This window comes from Herpailurus yagouaroundi, unplaced genomic scaffold, assembly GCF_014898765.1.
Source record: "Herpailurus yagouaroundi ecotype Mexico unplaced genomic scaffold, PumYag 208, whole genome shotgun sequence".
Lineage (NCBI taxonomy): Eukaryota > Metazoa > Chordata > Mammalia > Carnivora > Felidae > Herpailurus > Herpailurus yagouaroundi.
The window spans coordinates 3147943-3166430 of NW_024412439.1; the positions used below are offsets into that span (position 1 = coordinate 3147943).

Genomic DNA, 18488 nt, shown 5'->3' on the forward strand with positions numbered 1-18488 from the left:
TGTCCTAATTCTTCCCCCCAATCTGCCACGCCTTCAGTGAGGCCTATGAAGTAAATGGCAACCCCACAAGCCAAATCTTGGGCTACCTTTGATAACTGTCCTCAAATCCCCACGATCAATCCACCAGCAAAACCTGTTTACCTCACCTTCAAAAATACATCCAGAAATTGACCAGTTCTCCCTACCTCCCTCACTAGAGTCTAGTCCAAGCCACTGGCAGGATTAATATAACCTCCTGGCTGGTCTCCCTGCCTCTGCCCCAGCCTCCCTTACAATCTAGTCTTAACAGAGCAGCCAGAATGATCCTGCCACTACTAAAATCTGATACTAGTCTTCTGCTCAAAAGTCCAATGCCTCCTCCTCCTTTCTTTGGTATCAGCTGTAATGTCATCCATTTCTACAAACACGAGCCCTTAAACTAACACCGCCTAATTTTGGAAACCTGTCCATCTATTCTGACACAAACAGAATGAAGTACACAAGCAATAAAGAAACAGAAATAAGATTCTTCTGGTCTGAGATGGTGCTATGTTTCCATCATTCAACACTCTCCTCTCCCAAATTCCCAGTGAAACAACCAGAAAAATATAAAACTAGAAGAAAAATCTTCACGGTAGTAACCCAAAAGAGAGGGAAAAGACTGATGGAAAGGCTGACCAACCCCAAACTGGGCCTAGCTGGGGTCAAGGTGAGGGCACATATGGACAATTACAGTTCTGTAAATGCGTTCTGGGACACGCTAGAGGTGTGAGCACACAGAACAAGAATGTGCAGAGAAAACGCTATTACGGCTGGAACTTAACAAGCATAGGTGTGCCACGGACAGCAGTGAGAAGGCGTCCCAGGTAACTTTAGGATGGAAAACAAATGCTTCAGGGTAACAGAGACATTCTCATCACACAGAATTTCCTACTAGAGCTTTCTCCTCTATCAACAGAAGCAACAGACTGCTAACGCTGCAAAGGTAACATATGATAAATATCAAATTATCCCCTTACGTTCTCTGGGATTGAAAAATTGACACAATTTATAAGAAATATGAAATACATAACTTCTAACAATTCAATTCAAATTACAAACAATCGTTGATAAGAAGGAACAAAGCTATTGTTAAAAATTTGTAGCTGGAGGGAGCCTGGGTGGCTCAGTCAGTTAAGCATCTGACTTCGGCTCAGGTCATGATCTCGCGGTTCGTGAGTTCAAGCCCCGCGTCGGGCGCTGTGCTGACAGCTCGGAACCCGGAGCCCGGAGCCCGCTCTGGATTCTGTGTCTCTCTTGTTAAAAATTTGTAGCTGAAACTTGTTTAAAATGCAGATGGGCTCTAGCATCTCTAGCTAATTTGTTTGATTCCACTTTCTCTGTGGGAAGCCCTGGTGCCTTTTAGCAGAACAGCATTTCCCGCCTCAATGCCAACACTGAGTTTGCTCCCCGTCAGGTTGCGACTCTTGGTGGAGCCCCACGACCGTCCCTCTCTCTGCGTCCACAGTACCAGCCGCATCAGCGTACAAGGCCGCTCTTTCCTCCCTTTCGATCCTCATCGCCCATTTCTCTGTTCCCCTTCATAAGCAAATCTTACAGACGGGGCACACCTGCACGCTGCCACCTGCTCACCTCCCACACTCCCTTCCCCTCCCTACCATCTTATTTCCGGCCCCCTCACCAACCCACTGAAAATGCACACTTAGGACACCTCAGCTCACTCAACCTCTGGCAGCATTTCACGCAGTCGACTCGTGAAAACACTCCCTGCACTTTTACTGACCAAGAAATACTGTTCCCGAAGGATATGTAATCACATCCTGTCCTGCGAGGTAGTGGTATTCTGTGGGAAACAATGACTAGAAAACACAACAGGTTATGGCTACGGATAATGAGAGAACCGTGTCAATCTGTATCTGGTAAGCAGGGTGGCTAAGGAAAGAAAGGGTGGCCGTGTGGGGAAACCGGGAGAGCTTTAGGCACACTAATCAGCAGTCAGCGGCTGTTGTGCGAGATGAAACTGGGTGCGGAGAGCAAGGGCGACCACACGGTCCCAGCAGCCACGCTGGTAACGCACACGTGAGCTGTGACAGCTGCTGATCCGTTATTTTGGAGAAAAGTTTCTGAAGGACTGAATTCCAACTGTGAAAACGTACGCTGCGCTGTATTAAAAACTATCTTTTGGGGCGCCTGGGTGGCGCAGTCGGTTAAGCGTCCGACTTCAGCCAGGTCACCATCTCGCGGTCTGTGAGTTCGAACCCCGCGTCGGGCTCTGGGCTGATGGCTCGGAGCCTGGAGCCTGTTTCCGATTCTGTGTCTCCCTCTCTCTCTGCCCCTCCCCCGTTCATGCTCTGTCTCTCTCTGTCCCAAAAATAAATAAACATTGAAAAAAAAAAAGTAAAAAAAAAAAAAACTATCTTTTAAGATCAAGTGCTTTTTAACACAAACTATCTAAACTCCAGAAATGAAGTTAATCTGAAACAAAGTCAGGTCCCCGGTATTCCAGTAAACTATCTTCTCCGCTAATTACCACGCTCTATTTCTCTGTACTTCTCCCATATTCTACCTGCCCCCTTCACAGACAAAAGGACTGAGAAAAATGGTATTATTAAATGAGGTGTCATGGGGCCCATATTCACATTATCACTGTTACCACTGACAGGCACAATTTAGATCATATAGAAGTATAAAACTGTTCTCATTAATCTTCAAACTAGAAACTTTCCAGTACATTCAAAGTAGATGGCGTAATGCATTAAATATGTATTAATTTCAAAATAATAACATGTTCATAACATCCTAATTATTTAATGAAATGTCAATCCCTACAATACACGTTGTAAGTACAAGGCTCCGGTTATAACATTTTTCATCTCCATATCTCCACCAAGCCCGAAACACCTTCGATACAATAATGAAACGCACCTGGTTTCTTCCTCTGCGTTTTCCATAATTCCTTCTTACTAGGGCTTTATAATTCTCATTTTTCTTGGTTAAGTAGTAATATAAAACACAATCAGGAACACTCTATAAGGAAAAAAATATTTTGAAGAGCCAAAGGAATAAATTTTTTTAAAAAAATCAAGTAACACTTTCAAGGGAAATCTCTGATATTCTCAAGGTATAAATTAAGGAGAAACATATGGCTAGCATTTTAAGGCATATCTACGCTCTAAAAACACATTCATTATCTTTATATTTTAAAGGACAATTCCAGCTGTCCTAATCCAAATTACATAAAAGATATCAGAAGCTATCAGACACATTCAAGCACTTCCTTATTAAGGAGTAACTAAATTCTCTTTCTTACTGCAGACATGTAAATATTCAAAATGTCTCTTTAAATATTTTGTCAAAGACACTACATCCCATCCTTTGTGGGAAAATTTTTCAAGGAAAATCAGGATTCTGATATTTGAATCAGAACTTCAGTAAGGTTTAAAACGCACTGTAGTCTATGTGTTTCTAGGAAAATCCAGTATCAGGTTGTTTTCCATTAACCATGAAAATCAGACTATGTTCTGTGCTTAAGATTTGTTACATAATTCTAAATATCACTATACTAGTCACGCGAGAATCTTTCTAAAAATCTATTCTATTTAAATACTTCTGTATATTAGAGCACAAAACTTCAAAGTAGCAACCATCACACAAACCTATAAACATTCTCAATGCAAACCATTTCTTACCTTTCTTTCCAAGTAGGATGCAATTAGTCCAAAGTTTTTTGGATGCTGGATAAACCTGAGTAAAAAAAGAGAAAAAAACAACAACACATACACCCATACACACAAACATTTTAACAACTTCAAAAGAGGCGGGGTGGGGGGGACCTCGGGAACAGAAATATTAGCACAGACTGTTTCCCACGGATCCCTAACTGCCAACTTGAGGAACAACAGCAGACTCACTAGAGTGTTTTAAGGGCATGGATTCCTGGGCACCATCCACCAGGAACTAACTGGATTGGTCTATGGTACAGCACAGACATCTGGACTTTTGAAAAGCACCCCCAGGTGACTCAGACACCACCCAAGCTTGGGTACCACACTTAACATGACTCTGCAACCCCAGTTCAGCTCTCCTCTGTTAACTTTGTTCCCATCTACAAACCTATGGGAAAATCATATCAAATCTACACTCTCTACTTTCCACAGGATCCATTCAAATGTCAAAGGGGGGCCAAGTTTGTGGAGAAACAGTTCAAGTTACAAGTGAATGCCAAATATTTTTCACGAATTTATGTGAGCTTCTATTAGAAAACAATTTAAAGTTTAAATTACTTGTCCTTAAAGATCTCCTTCTCGTGGTCAGTCCAAACATTCATAAACTGCCTATCTTTATAAACTTTCATAGGATCTTCCATGAGTCCATTCATGTTGATGAATTTGACTCGTCTCTGTTCTGCATCAAACATCATAGGTGGGATCACAGAGAGTTGCCGCATTTGTTTCTCATTATTCTGGAAAAAAAAAAAAAAAAAAAACCAACAACAAAAAATAAACATAATTTATGCAGAATAAAATGTAAAGAGGGCTACAGACCAGCTATCATAATAGAAGCCAGAAAAAAACCACATATGTAATTTAACGTCAATAGCAGTGTGTACCATGACATCTAACATACAGTAATTACTCATATATCCAATAAGCACTCATTAAATGGGCGCCTGGGTGGCTCGGTCGGTTAAGTGTCCGACTACAGCTCAGGTAAGGATCTCACGGTTTGTGAGTTCGAGCCCCGTATCAGGCTCTGTGCTGACAGCTCAGGGCCTGCAGCCTGCTTCCAATTCTGTGTCTCCCTCTCTCTCTGCCCCTCCCTTGCTCGTGCTCTGTCTGTCTGTCTCTCTCTCTCTCTCTCTCTCAAAAATAAACACTAAAAAAAAAAAAGCTCATTAAATGAATTATAGGGACAGAGGTGATACATGTTATTTTTTTTTATATCCCACTACTACAATTTGAGAAGAGATTTTTACTTAAAAGAAGGAGATACTTCAAGTAATAAATTTTTATTTCTTTTATTTTTTTAAGTAGGCTTCACATCTAGTGAGGAGCCCAACACAGGTCTTGAACTCACGACCCTGAGACCAAGAGCCCGATGCAGAGGAGCACCTGGGTGGCTCAGTCGATTAATCATCTGACTCTCAATTTCGGCTCAGGTCATGATCTCACGGTTCCTGAGATGGTGTCCCACGCTGGGCTCTACACCAACAGTGCAGAGCCTGCTTGGGATTCTCTCTCTCTCTCTCTCTCTCTCTCTCTCTCTCTCTCTCTCTCTCTCTCTCCCTGCCCCTCCCCCACTTGTGCACTACCTCTCTCAAAATAAATAAATATTAAAAAAAGGAAAAAAAGACTAAGACGCTTGACCAACTAAGCCACCCAGACACTCCAAATAATAAAATTTTTGACCTAAATAAGTAATGTTAAATTCAGTGAAATAATGATCTTAAGAAACAATTACATTAACAGTCTTATTTTTAAGAATCTTAATGTCATTTTAGACAGTAAGTCTTAATGTCATTTTAGAGACCAATAAATAGAAAAAAAAAAGCAAACAGGCACCAAAATCCTAAGGGCATTGATTTTAAATTAAACTCACGTGTATAATACTTCTTGCTAACTTTACATAATCTCTCCACTGAAAGTTGAAGACCATTATCCTTAGAATTTCAACTAAAACTTTTTTACATCTATACAATTAGTTTTTCCCGAAGTTTAATTTCCTGAGTTCATAAGCATAAATTTCTATGAAAGACCTTTAACCAAAATTACAGGTATTGACCCCAACACAAAGCTAGGTTTTGTTTTTCCCTAAAACTCTTCCTTACAGAAGTAGATACCGCCTTACACTCAGTCCTTACAAAGTGTCTAATTTTGTGGGGTACTCTCAATCAGTCTGAAGACCAAAGAACAGCTTGGGGCAGACACATTAGCTTGAAGTCACCTCAGGTGGTTACTAGTTTTGGATGCTTACAGATGTGCCCTACTGAAATCAGTCAAAAAGCAAGCAACGAAATTTAACACAGATTTAGTCATCGTTGCAGGGATTATGACCACAAATTTTGAAATATATAGCAAATGATTCATTGTCTTTGATCATTACTTAAGGAGACCACCACATTCTAATAAGCAAGACCTTCAGAATTTCGACATGAGGTTTTCTGGTGGTGGTGGGTGGGTGGATGTGGGTGTGTGGGTGTGTGTGTGTGTGTGTGTTTTAATTGAAGCATAGTTGATACCACAGATGAGGTTTATAAAAAAAAAACAAACAAAACAAAACAGTATATAAAATCAAAACCAGAAAAACTAAATAAACAAGAGGTGGCTTTTGGACCAACCTTTAGAGACAAACTTTAGAGACCAATCTTTAGAAACCAACCTTGAACAACAGCTAAGAAGACTCATGTTAGGGACTGAAATTTCTTCTTATTCAGCACTGATTTATTGATCCATATCAAATCTCTCTCCCAGGCTCCCCTGGCTAGAGAGCACACTTTGGAGAATCCACTCACACCTCACGTCCACAACTCAACATACAAACACCCGCAAAACACATGTTCCTTTGTTCTTTTAGAAAATGGCACCACCAGCTCAATCCTCTAACCTAGAAACTGGGGAGTCACTTTCCGCTCCTCTTCTTTCTCAATCCACCTTACCCTGCCCATTCCACCTCCGATGAATCTCTCCTGTCAGTCTGCTCCGATACATCCCTGCCACTGTTGCCCTGATTCAGGCTCTTATTTATCTGAACGGCCTCCTCGCCTCTTTCCAAGCCTCCCTGCCGCCAAAACCACCTATGTACAATGCCAACGCAATTGTGTAACTGCTTGGTTTAAAACCTTCGGTGGTCGGCCAGTCTTTGGAACAGTCCAAGCTCTATAAATGTTCCCTCACTGATGTACAAATAAACCCCTAGTTCCTGGCATAGGAGGCTAAAGTGCCTGAATAACCAGTGAAATAAAAATTAAATTAATTGTCTTACCTCCTGCTCAGAGAGCCCATCAATAATTTCAGAAATCTCATGCTCGCTCCTAGCAATCGTGGCTGAAAGACCAGCTCCCCTCTGCCCAACTCTAAATACAAGAAAGAAATTATAAATATATTTAAAGGCATTCCATAAAGAAGACATCAACTAAGTTACTTTTATATGCATTACTCTACTGAATGGGACTTTTTTACCTGACGAGAAGTCAGAGAAGAAATGCTATTGAGCCACTCTTTTAAGTAATATGCTTGAAGATTAGAACTCTATAGAAGAACGATTTAAATGTTGAGATTAAGATTTAAAAAAAAAGATTTTTTTTGTTTTTAATGTTTTCGGTTTTTGTTTTTGTTTTTTTGAAAGAGAGAAATAGAGGGCAAGCAGGGGAGGGGCAGCGAGAGAGGGAGACAGAATCCCAAGCAGGCTCTACACTGACAGCGCAGAGCCCAATGCAGGGCTCGAACTCACAAACTGTGAGATGGTGACCTGAGCTGGAGTCAAGAGTCAGATGCTTAACCAACCAAGCCACCCAGCTACCCAGCCTGAGATTAAGATTTAAAGGTTACATGTCCAAGTTCAAATGGCAGAACCACTTATGGGAAAATTCTAGAAAACCACAGGTAATGGTGACATTTCCATTTCAATTAGTAATCTTTGCCTTCCAGAGTAGACAGCAGACTTTGAAAAATACATTAAATATTTTTTAAAGGGGAGGGATAACAACCATCGTCCCTCACAAAAGCTTTATCGTGATGAAAAGAATTAAGGCTTACACATACTCTTACAAGAGACAGTGGAGAAGAAATCTAAAGCATTTACTTTTGCAAAATACTTGTTCTCCAAGTAAAAACAAATCAGAAACTATCTACCAATACCAAAGAATTTCTTAATTAGCAATCGATCTAAATACCGTTTGGTCATATTATTAGATAACGAAGGACAAAGAAATGTGTAAGTCTACTCTTTTTAACTATCGGTTCTAAAGGAATGGGTATCTTCAAGAACAGAAGAATTGGGGTGCCTGGGTGGCTCGGTCAGTTAAGCAGCTGACTTCAGCTCAGGCCATGATCTCACGGTTTGTGGGTTCAAGCCCCACGTTGGGCTCTGTGCTGACAGCTCGGAGCCTTGAGCCGGCTTCGGATTCTGTGCCTCCCTCTCTCCCTGCTCCTCCCCCACTCACACTCTGTCGCTGTCTCAAAAAATGAATAAATGTTAAAAAAATTTTTTTCAAAAAAAGAACAGAAGAATTAACTTCAAGATATTCATTTAAATTTAGATTGAACAGCATCACTAAATGTAAAAAATTAATATTAATTTCACCAAGACATAATCTTTGCAAGCTGTTAATGAAGTTTTATATTCAAAATGAAAGTTCTTTCTGAACTTTCTTAAGAGCAGATTCAGGTATCCATTAACACTGAGAAAGAGCCCAAGAGTAACTCTTTCGGAGAGGAAGAGCCTAGCCATTAGCCAGGAGAAGAGCGTAGGCACTACCCATCAAACTACTTACCGCTGAAACCTTTCTTGTTGTTCTCTTTGTTTTCGAATTTCTGGAAACTGCTTTTCATAGTACTCCCTTGTTTTGCTTTCTTTAGCTTTTCTCCGGGGATTATTTTCTATTCTGTCCACTTTTTTCTCCCATGCCTCCATGAGCTGATCATAACGTTGGCAGATTTTTTGTTCCTATTAAATACCCGTAGCAAATTAATAATTAAACTAAACTCTGTCATCCTGACAAACCTAATACTTTAAAGTAAATGCTACTTCTTAAGGCTAAGTCAGGAGTACATCTGGCCTAGGACTCAACTGTGAATGAAAAGCTGTCCTTGATCTGAAAGAGGAGAGAGAAAAGAGCTCTGTTTCCTATGAAGGTCAGCATATAGAGCACCTTTTGGCTGATTTTTTGTTTTTTTTTAGTTAATGTTAAGACTAAAACAAATTAATTAATTAATGAGCTACTACTACTGGCAGCTGATCAGCTACTTTTATTATTTTCCCGATAACAATGTAGGTAGGTCTTCATTGTCAACAAAAATGGAAAATTAATAACAGAAACATGCAAATAGTTCATAATCTCGATCACCCAACAGCAATCATATTAACATTCTGGTGCTTTCCATCCAACCTGTCACAGAAAACACTCACACTTTAACCCTTCCTCTGCTGCTGGAGGTTTTGGTTACTTGAAGGTTTTTGTTACCATAAATAATGGTATCTAATTCACATTTTTGATAGTCTGGAAAAGGCAGGAATTGGTTGTACTTTATGATAAAAACAAATGCAGTGAACTACATGAAATCAAGAACCAATCCTTTTAGAGAAATGAGTAATGTATGATATCATTTTTTTAAACCGAAAAGCAAGAAGTCTCCATTATTAGCACAGAACTGTGAACACGTCAACACACAGATAGAAAAAGGTGTAGGAGGACTCATGAAAAACCATGAACACTGGTCATCTCAAGAAAGTGGCACCAGAGAGGAGAATATTACCCTCCTCACACTCCACGCCACCTCCACACACTTCCCGATCATTCTTTCCAACTCCTGTACGTCTTGTGTATCCCTCGCACTTTCTCCATGTCTCCCGCTGGCTCCTCAGTCCAGGCCAACATCATCCTTCACCTACATCAAAGTAAGAGCCTCCTCAAAGTCTCTCAAGCGTTCTAATGGTGCAGCCAGATGCCAATTCTTAGAATACAAACCTGGACATGTCACTTCCTGAGTTCAAACACTGCAAAGATGCCCTTGGGGTCTAACCCAAAGTCTCTTAGGTGGGCCTCAGGGGCCATGCAGCTCAGCCTGAACCTGCCCCACTCCCTCCACCTCCCAGACCTTCACGTAAGCTGCTCCCTGGGCCTGTTCAAATTTCCAGGGTTTCTGGTTTTCCTGCAACTCCCCTTTATGATTCACACATGGCGAATCAGCTGCCATTCGTACACGGTCCCACAGTCCTCTGTATGTCCTGTACCACAGTGCGATCACATACTATAATTCCCTGCTGACTTGTCTGCCCCCCAGTTATACCGCAGGCTCCCTAAGGATTAAAGCCATATGGCTATCTTGCTCACCTCTGTAGAATAATACATGGGACAGAGTAAACAGCCAACAGATATTTATTAAACAAATCAGTGCACACAGAAACGTTATAACTACATAGTCTGTGAAGTCCGAAAAAACAAAGCCTATGCTTCTATGTTTGTATCACCAGACAGCGAATTTAGCAATTACCATAATTACAACAAAATTACTGGGAGGAAAAACATACTTTAGCTAATTTCTTAGTTAATATTTGTATGATTTGGCCCCCCACCAAAAAAAAAAAAAAAAAAAAAAAACCAGTAATTTCAGATAGTATCTGAAGGACCAGACTGACAAATTTCATTAGAAGTTATAGATCAAGTAAAAGCTGCTGACTCTTGAGCTTTACAATTCATTAAACTGTCATGTCATTAAATATAGGGTACACAGTTCATTTCTGATGTGAATTAAAGGACGTCATCTATTTGCTAAGCAACTGAATTTCAACGAATCAAGTGTGCCTAAATTGAGTACGAACACATTGCGAAAAGTGGTATTCTGGCATTGTGTTTTCTGTAACTTCATTTCCATGAAGATCATAACCACCAAACTTGTGGACTGCGAGTCATATGATAAATATGAAAAAGTATCTGAATTTCAAAAAGCTGAACTTTAGCTGACCCGGTTCCTAGTAAGAACGAACAGTAATGTCTACTTAGCATGACCGTAACTTACCCACATTTGTTTGAGGGTTTAAGAGACTAAATGTAGAACGTCCTAGTTCTCTCATATTCTTTTTTAACTACTCACCATTTTCTTTATTTTGACTAGATGAAAATGCTAGACACGGATGGCCAAAGAAATTAATTTGATAATGACATTAAATGTCAATTGTTGCTAGGATTACATTTGTATTTAAGTTCTACCCAGTTACTTTCTACATCAGCACCTTCTCTCAAATATAATCAAGAGCCACTCTCACTAATAAAGGGAAAGCAAATGCCTAAATGAGCATGAATGGGAAAGTTGTACAAATTTCAGTTAAAGGATAGGACCTCACCCTTTGTTTTCTTGCATGATTTCTTCTTTTAAAAAATAAAATGAGTTTTTTCCTCATCACCTGGTTTCTAGAAGAGAAAAATATGGTTGTATGACATTAAGAAAAAGCACAACTTAATAATGCATCACTTTTTTTTTTTTTTTTTTTTTCAGAGACACTGAAAAACAAGCAAAGATCACTTAGGAATATCTGATGTAATCAAAGTTAATCTTAATTTTTTCACCCTGCAAAATAAGACTTTTGCAATAATTAGAACTGACTAAAATTCCTCCCACTCTACAGCAAGATTTTATACAAATAGTTCATTTTCAATTATGACATCCAAGTATAAGGCAAACATTTTCAAGTTATAATTACACAGTTACTGATTCTTCTTAAGATCTCTGGTGATCTAAGCGTCTTTGTGCGCCCTTAGAGGAGGGGAGGTAGAAGAGAAGGAGAAGCTTTTAAAGTTACCTCCCTGCCCCAGGTATGGTGCTGATCTCCCCTCTAGGAGAACGTACACCCACAAAGAGAGAGGGGACTTCTGCTTGACACAGAAGATTTCCTTCAGTCACAGAAATGACATATAATCCACTCTAAGAAGTCATGGAGGGCAATGGCACAAGACAGGAAGACTTCTCTTGCATCTTAATGAAACAGTTACACTTTTTAAATGTGAAGCATTGCGATCTTCAAAAACAATGACATGCAGGTTCAAATATAAATAGTTATACCCCACCTACTTCCAGAAAGGATTTCAAGCTGATTATTCAAATATAAATACAAAGCCAAGGCAAGTAGAAGTAATTTTTTGGATTATCTGCCACTCGGGACTAACAGTGACACTGGCTCCACTCAAATTAGCATGGACAGTCAGGAGCTGGCTATATGGGAAAGTAGCCAAGACATGAAAAGAATTATTAAAAGGTGTATTTGCTATTTCATACAAAGCAAATGACGGCGATGAGAGAAGAGGTACCACACGATTCATATGGATGCATGCAGCTGAGTAAACGATTATCTCCCAAGCTGACGTACAGAAGTGCTACCATAAACTCAGTTTGCTCTCATTTTAATTATGTGCTACTCAAAAGCACATGACAATCAATAAACATAATTTAAAAGGTTTCCTAGGATTTAAGTGAAGAAGTCAGCCAGTCAGTAACCCATCCCAGGACAGTGTGCTAAGCACTGTAGTGGGGCAGTGTAGACAACATGAAATAAATCAGACAGAGCTGCTCTCCAGCTAATACTAGCGGGGAAAAGACAGAACACAAACGTAACTGAAGCTTTGTGGGGGGGAAAAATATCATTAACGGTAGCCAACTAGATTTTATCTGCTATTCTTCTTTCAAAAAATGTTAAAACAGCTAAACAGTTTCAAAACAAGGTATATTTTATGAGTTTTGCCTAAACCTACTTCTAAGGGCGGTCAAGACCACAGTAGCATCTCACAGAAAAATTCTAAGTTACATGACTATCATTATAAACCACTTACTTAACAAAAGTTAAAAGTATTCAAATTTCAATTTTTTTCATGCATACTACCATGCAAATTATATTTGCCACCAATTCTGCAAAGTAGTCAACTACTGCATATACTCTCAGTAAGAAAGGTTTTAAAAGAAAAAATATAGAGATGATATATAAATAGCAATGTGCTCATCAGTAACTGTACTAGCAGATAATTAAAATGTTCCGATTATTATTCTTAATAAAACATAAAGTAGAAATATCACATTTTCGTTATAAACTAAGAATCATTCACCTAAATTCTCTTAAAGTATGATAATTTAAAAAAAAAAAAAAAGATACCTATCTAGCTTCCTCTCTTACTTCAATCAGATCGAGAAATTAGGTTTTCTTTTCACTTATGCTCTTATTCCAGAATCTGCATCCAGAAAGGCCTGGTATCTAGGATGAGCAAGGCTAAGCAAACTACATTGTGGAGCAGTCTCCTCACCCACGTGAGGTGACAGAGCGCTTCCAAGGCACCAGGACATTAAATGGCAGAAGGGTCTACAAATACCGTCATTAGCAAGAGTCATGGAAGGGATTTCCCTAGAATAGGATTTTGAATAATGATAAAATGATCCGTGGCACTTCTACTTTGCAATGGCAGATGTGGCTTGGTGGGGGACGGTGTCATCACTAGTCTTAAATGAAAAAGCTTCATTATCTTACTTCATCATGCGCCTTGCAGGTACTCCACTGAAAAAAAGACAAAACAGGAGGCAAAAAATTCAAGCCTCAAGGTAAGCCATTTCAATGTTAAGTATTCACCTTTTTTACTAGCAGATCATAAAACCAGCTAGTTGTATGCAATAATTTATTTCATTTTTTGGCCTCGGAAACTCAAAGCTGTTACCCCAACCCCCAAGAAGCCAGAGGAAGATAACATATAGTAAAACGACAGCAAATTACACAAATCTAAAACACACCTACACTATATTATAATAATATGTCAGCAGATAACATAAAAATGATCTCTTTATAGAATATATGGTCTTTAACTGAAGAACTCCAAAGATGATAAATACTTACGTCTTGATGTTCTCATGATACACCTTGGTATCTGATGGCTGGTTATAGAGTGGCTATAAAATAAATCAAATATTTACATATAAAGTGTTGTACACATGTCTATGAAAATACAAAGAAACAACTTATATTTTAACACAATCCAAGGTGAAGTACTCATGGGCCTACACAACACATGCCCTACCAAAACCTCCAGACTTTCGGGTTCCCTGAACAATTCTCTTTACCCTATCTCCTATTAATGGGACTACTGTAAAAATGTTTATAAATCCACTGTAGCCCACAGGAAATACATTTATTCACAAATTTTTAATCTCAAAGGCAAAGAAGAACACATGGTCCAAAGAGCTTTCTATTTCTGTTCTCACGTCTTCCTGCCTTTACCTGGGTGTGATTAAATGGCTCCTCAGGGAAAGGAAAAAAAAAAAAAAAAAGCCCAGGATAATACTTCTGCAAGTTTGTATGGCGTTATTTTCAACATACTGCCCAGCCACATCCCCCTCATTCCAAAGTAGACAGACTATATTCCATCTTATCTCAAGAAAAATTACAAAAAAAAAACACTCAATGTGAAAAAAGAAATTTCTTGTGGTGCCAGGGGCGGGGCTCAGTTGGTTAGGCATCTGACTCTGGCTCAGGTCATAATCTCGAGGTTCTTGAGTTCAAACCCCACATTGGGGTCTGTGCTGACAGTTCAGAGCCTGAAGCCTGCTTCAGATTCTGTGTCTCCCTCTCTCTCTGCCCTTCCCCCATTCATGCTTGCTCGCTCTCTCTCTCGCTCTCTCTCTCTCTCTCAAAAATAAACAAACATTAAAAAAAAAGAAAAAGAAATCTCTTACTTACCAGTTCCACTTTTGGGCCAAGACCTTCAAATATTTTATGAGCCTCTTCTGCTTTTTTCTACAGATAAAGACATCATTATATTATACAATTAAAAAAATTGTATTACCTGGGTGCAAAATCACTACCAATTTAGTATTTTCCACTGTTAGCTCCAATCCCTATTTACTTTATCTCTGAGACTACTCTAGAGTTGAACTTTTCTATATTTCCAAGTATTCTTGTCACGTGATTGGCTGAAATATCCTCTTTCATTTTCATAGCTTCCTCACAAAATTCAGTCAGTACTTCACATTTGTACTCAAAGTAATACCTGAAGACTCGTTAAGTTCTTAACAGCAAACAGATCTCAAGATTCTAGGCAGAAGGAACACAGATCCACTACTAGAAATGAGCCCCTCAACACTTCGACTCGGACTGTCATGAATAAAAATTTTAAAACATAAAATACCGTAAAGTCACCAGTCTTTACTGGTGTTAGCCAAATTGATCTCTTGGAAGAAAAGCTTATTATGAGCTTATATTCTAGTTACAAGAAAACCTTGGTAATAACTGAACAGAGGAAACAACTAGTTTGAATTACACAAGTGTTCAGTAGTAAATAAATGCTGAATTACATATTTTTTTGAATTATGCATTTTTTTTTACAGTCCATTTTCAAAAGTAAAATGATCTAGGCCGATGTGCCATCTAATAGAAATCATCCTTGAATGGACAAATGAAATATAACAAATTCGATGCTGAAGATGTTAAAACTGGAATTGTAGGACTACCAAACATGTCGATGGTTCTCAGCCAACACATTCCAGTTGCTAACAATGGCTCCCTGTCGGCTGCACAGACCCCTACCTCAATGTATTTGCTGCTGGGAGACTCTGCAGGGTTTCTGATGGGGCACACAAGTGGGAATGGATATTCATCAGTATTCCCCAAGTACAAAGATGTTTCCTTAAGATAAACATTCTCCTTTTCATCTCATTTATCAATCAAAATCAAGTGTTTATTTCATATATGTTATGTGAAAACAACTAGTGCAGGAAGCACAAAACAGTGTCATGCACTTTCCAAACTCCAGGAAACTGAAAGGTTATTAAGATGAAAAATAAATATACCAATAATGTCAAATATAAAACTATAAAACTCCATTAAATTTGCATAGCAGATCGTACTTCTGTAGATAGTTTTAAGGCAGGATTTGTCAATCTTGGCACTATTTGGGCCAGATGCGTGTTCTGGGGACTGTGCCTAGGCATTGTGGGATATTTAGCAGTATCCCACTAGATGCCAGCAGCACTCTGTCTATCCTCCAAGCTCTAACAACCAAAACAGCCTCCAGTTGAGAACAAATCACTGTCCTAAGGTAACTAACTCAAGAAGTCAAAATGTAATTATCACGAAATTCAAATTTATCAGCTTTAGGCATATATTAAATAGCATGCAAAGAACATCATCATAGATGATAAACTTGGAAATTTAGTTGCACCCGCAACTAACTTTCTCCAGACCCAACACTCACCAGTTTTTGAATTTGCTTTTTTTTTTTAAGTTTATTAATTTACTTTTAGTAATCTCTACACCTAACATGGGGCCCAAACTCATGACCCTGAGATCAAGGGCCACATACTCTACTGACTGAGCCAGCCAGGAGTGCCTTCACTTCGCTCCCTCAAGGGGCTGTGTGTTGTTAGTCCATACCCAGAACGGGCAGGCTAAGTGGAACCATACACAAAAGACACAGAGTGACATTCTGACAAATACTAGTATCCTATCTGGCACTCACCTTTCCAGAGCTAATTTTAAAAGCTGGTATTTAAGATGTTTGCAACCCAAGATTTAAGTTTTGCAAAGTTTTATTAAATATTTGACTTCACGTTGGCTTAATTGCTAAGAACATATTAACCTATCAAGTCTAGCAGGCCAACATTTTAATTTAAAACCCTCACATTTCCATACTGTAATTTTTAGTCTAAGTCTATAGAGAGAAGTACTTAATTCTTCAAACCTGTTGATACGTTCTGTGTGCCAGGTGTTTGCTAGGTACCAAGAAAACAACAAAAAGGAGGAGGATAAGAGGTCCTGAAAATCTTCATAGGGAAAATGATACTTGAGCCAGGGTCTTGAAGCACGAGCGCACTCAACAGACAAGAAAGACAAGACACTGGGATGCCCGAAGGCAGAGGCAACATCCTGGGATAAAGGTACTAACACTGCAATGGAACTTTCAAAGCTATTCTGGTAGGACAGCTTTAAGAAAGGAGGACCGGGCCAACGGCCAGGCAGGCAGGCAGGCATGTTGGCACTGATAAAAAGTCTGGGCTATTCTGCAGAAAGTGGGAAATAATCAAAAGGTTTTATTTCGAGAATCATGTAAGAGGACTCAAATATGAAGGACTGGTTAGAAAGAAAAAAGACTGAAGGAAGGGAAAGTCACCATTTATGTGAGTGATGAGGGCTCAAATAAGCTATTGCCAAAGGAGGAGGGAGACCACGATTTAGGAGGAGGGGATGATGCTCCTCGTTAGTTAACCAAACCTACAGCGTGGCCGAGAGAGGGAAACAGAGACTTCCCAGGACACAGGCCTAGGTGACTAGAGGTTGATGGCACGGAGTATACTTTCTACTTTCGATCTCTTTCCTTCATCTGTTGTCACTTTAACTTGCAAGTCACGCAAACAAAATATAACCGAGCTGTTTCTGAGAACTATACTCCATGCATATACCCTTCTCTGTATGTATTATAATTCTGAAATTAGAGCATTTATAAATATTTTTGGATCCTACAACTGGGGAGGGTAACAGCAAATTGAACTGTTAAAAACAGCCCAGGAGAAGAGTCTGTTTAGAGACTAAATAAATCTCGGTCTAAAGTTTAAATATGATGCAAGACAATTTTTCTCTCAGGAAACCAATTTTCAAATTAAACAGTCACTTTTGGGTAGTTTTCTTCCTCCCAGTAACTTTTTTTTTTTTTTTTTTTTTTTTTTAAATATTTAACTTTGAGAGAAAAACAGAGTGCAAGCAAGGGAGGGGCAGAGAGAAAGAAGGAGACACAGAGTCTGAAGCAGGCTCCAGGCTTTGAGCTGTCAGCACAGAGCCCGATGCAGGGCTCGAAGCCACGAACCATGAGATCATGACCTGAGCTGAAGTTGGACCCTTAACCGACTGAGCCACCCAGGTGCCCCCCTCCCACTAACTTTCTAAAGAAACCAAAGAGGCCTAATACAAGATAATGGCCCCCATCTCTTAAGCCACATTAGGCTTAATTCCCAGTGTAGACTGCTGCCACAAAAGGAACAAGAGAGAAATGTCTCCTTGCCTTCACCCATTTCTCCTTTCCTCCGGTGTCAAAACAGATAAGGTCATTCATTAAAGAAAGCTAAAATGCCGCAAAGGCCTTACACAGTAAGGCAGCATGGCGAGGCAGCAGTGAGAAAGCCTGGGCTCCGAGCCCAGTCGCGCTCTCGTGGCTTCCCCTCCAGGAACCTCTGTTCCAAATCCACCACGGCTGCAGACTAGTAGCAGGCCAATCAGAAAGAAGAGATTTGCAAAAAGAGGATTTCCACAGTTACTATGAGTGAAAAAGAACCTTCGCCACGAGTCTAATACCAAGATCTCAAGTCTGGTCGTTCTTCTATTCTTCAGACAATGCACAACGAATCTGAATACACACGTGCTACAGGGGAAAGAAGAGGTCTGAAAGTTTTCAGCTTTGTCGCTGGGCACCAAGAAACACTTACTGCACAAAGTAATGAAAGCATATATGTATATATGTATAAATTGAACACAAGGTAAACTCTCCATCAGATCTTGCTCAATAGTATTCGGTCCTCACATCCTAGTCAGGCAACCAGAGAATTCACTAATAATGACAAGGCTAATTAAGAAATTCAATCAATTAAAAAATATCACTGGGGGCGCCTGGGTGGCTCAGTTGGTCGAGCGTCCAACTTCGGCTCAGGTCATGATCTCGTGGTCTGGGAGTTCGAGCCCCGCGTCGGGCTCCGTGCCGCTCAGAGCCCGGCGCCTGCTTCGGATTGTGTCTCCCTCTCTCTCTCTGCCCCTCCCCCACTCATGCTCTGTCTCTC

General features: G+C 39.7%; 1 protein-coding gene across 13 annotated transcripts in view; it reads right to left on the reverse strand.

Annotated features, from left to right (window-relative positions):
* NCOR1 (nuclear receptor corepressor 1) overlaps positions 1–18488 on the reverse strand; it is a 161019-nt gene that overhangs the window by 81385 nt on the left and 61146 nt on the right. For 8 of the 13 annotated variants that reach the window (XM_040453095.1, XM_040453101.1, XM_040453096.1 and 5 more), the window contains exons 7-15: positions 14407–14463; positions 13567–13619; positions 13207–13233; positions 11041–11107; positions 8471–8643; positions 6961–7051; positions 4263–4441; positions 3669–3723; positions 2905–3006 (exon numbers count right to left, since the gene is read on the reverse strand). In XM_040453095.1, coding sequence (XP_040309029.1) covers positions 2905–3006; positions 3669–3723; positions 4263–4441; positions 6961–7051; positions 8471–8643; positions 11041–11107; positions 13207–13233; positions 13567–13619; positions 14407–14463 — 804 coding nt within the window. The remainder of the gene's footprint in view (positions 1–2904; positions 3007–3668; positions 3724–4262; positions 4442–6960; positions 7052–8470; positions 8644–11040; positions 11108–13206; positions 13234–13566; positions 13620–14406; positions 14464–18488) is intronic. The other 5 variants (XM_040453104.1, XM_040453105.1, XM_040453107.1 and 2 more) reach the window with 1 other exon arrangement.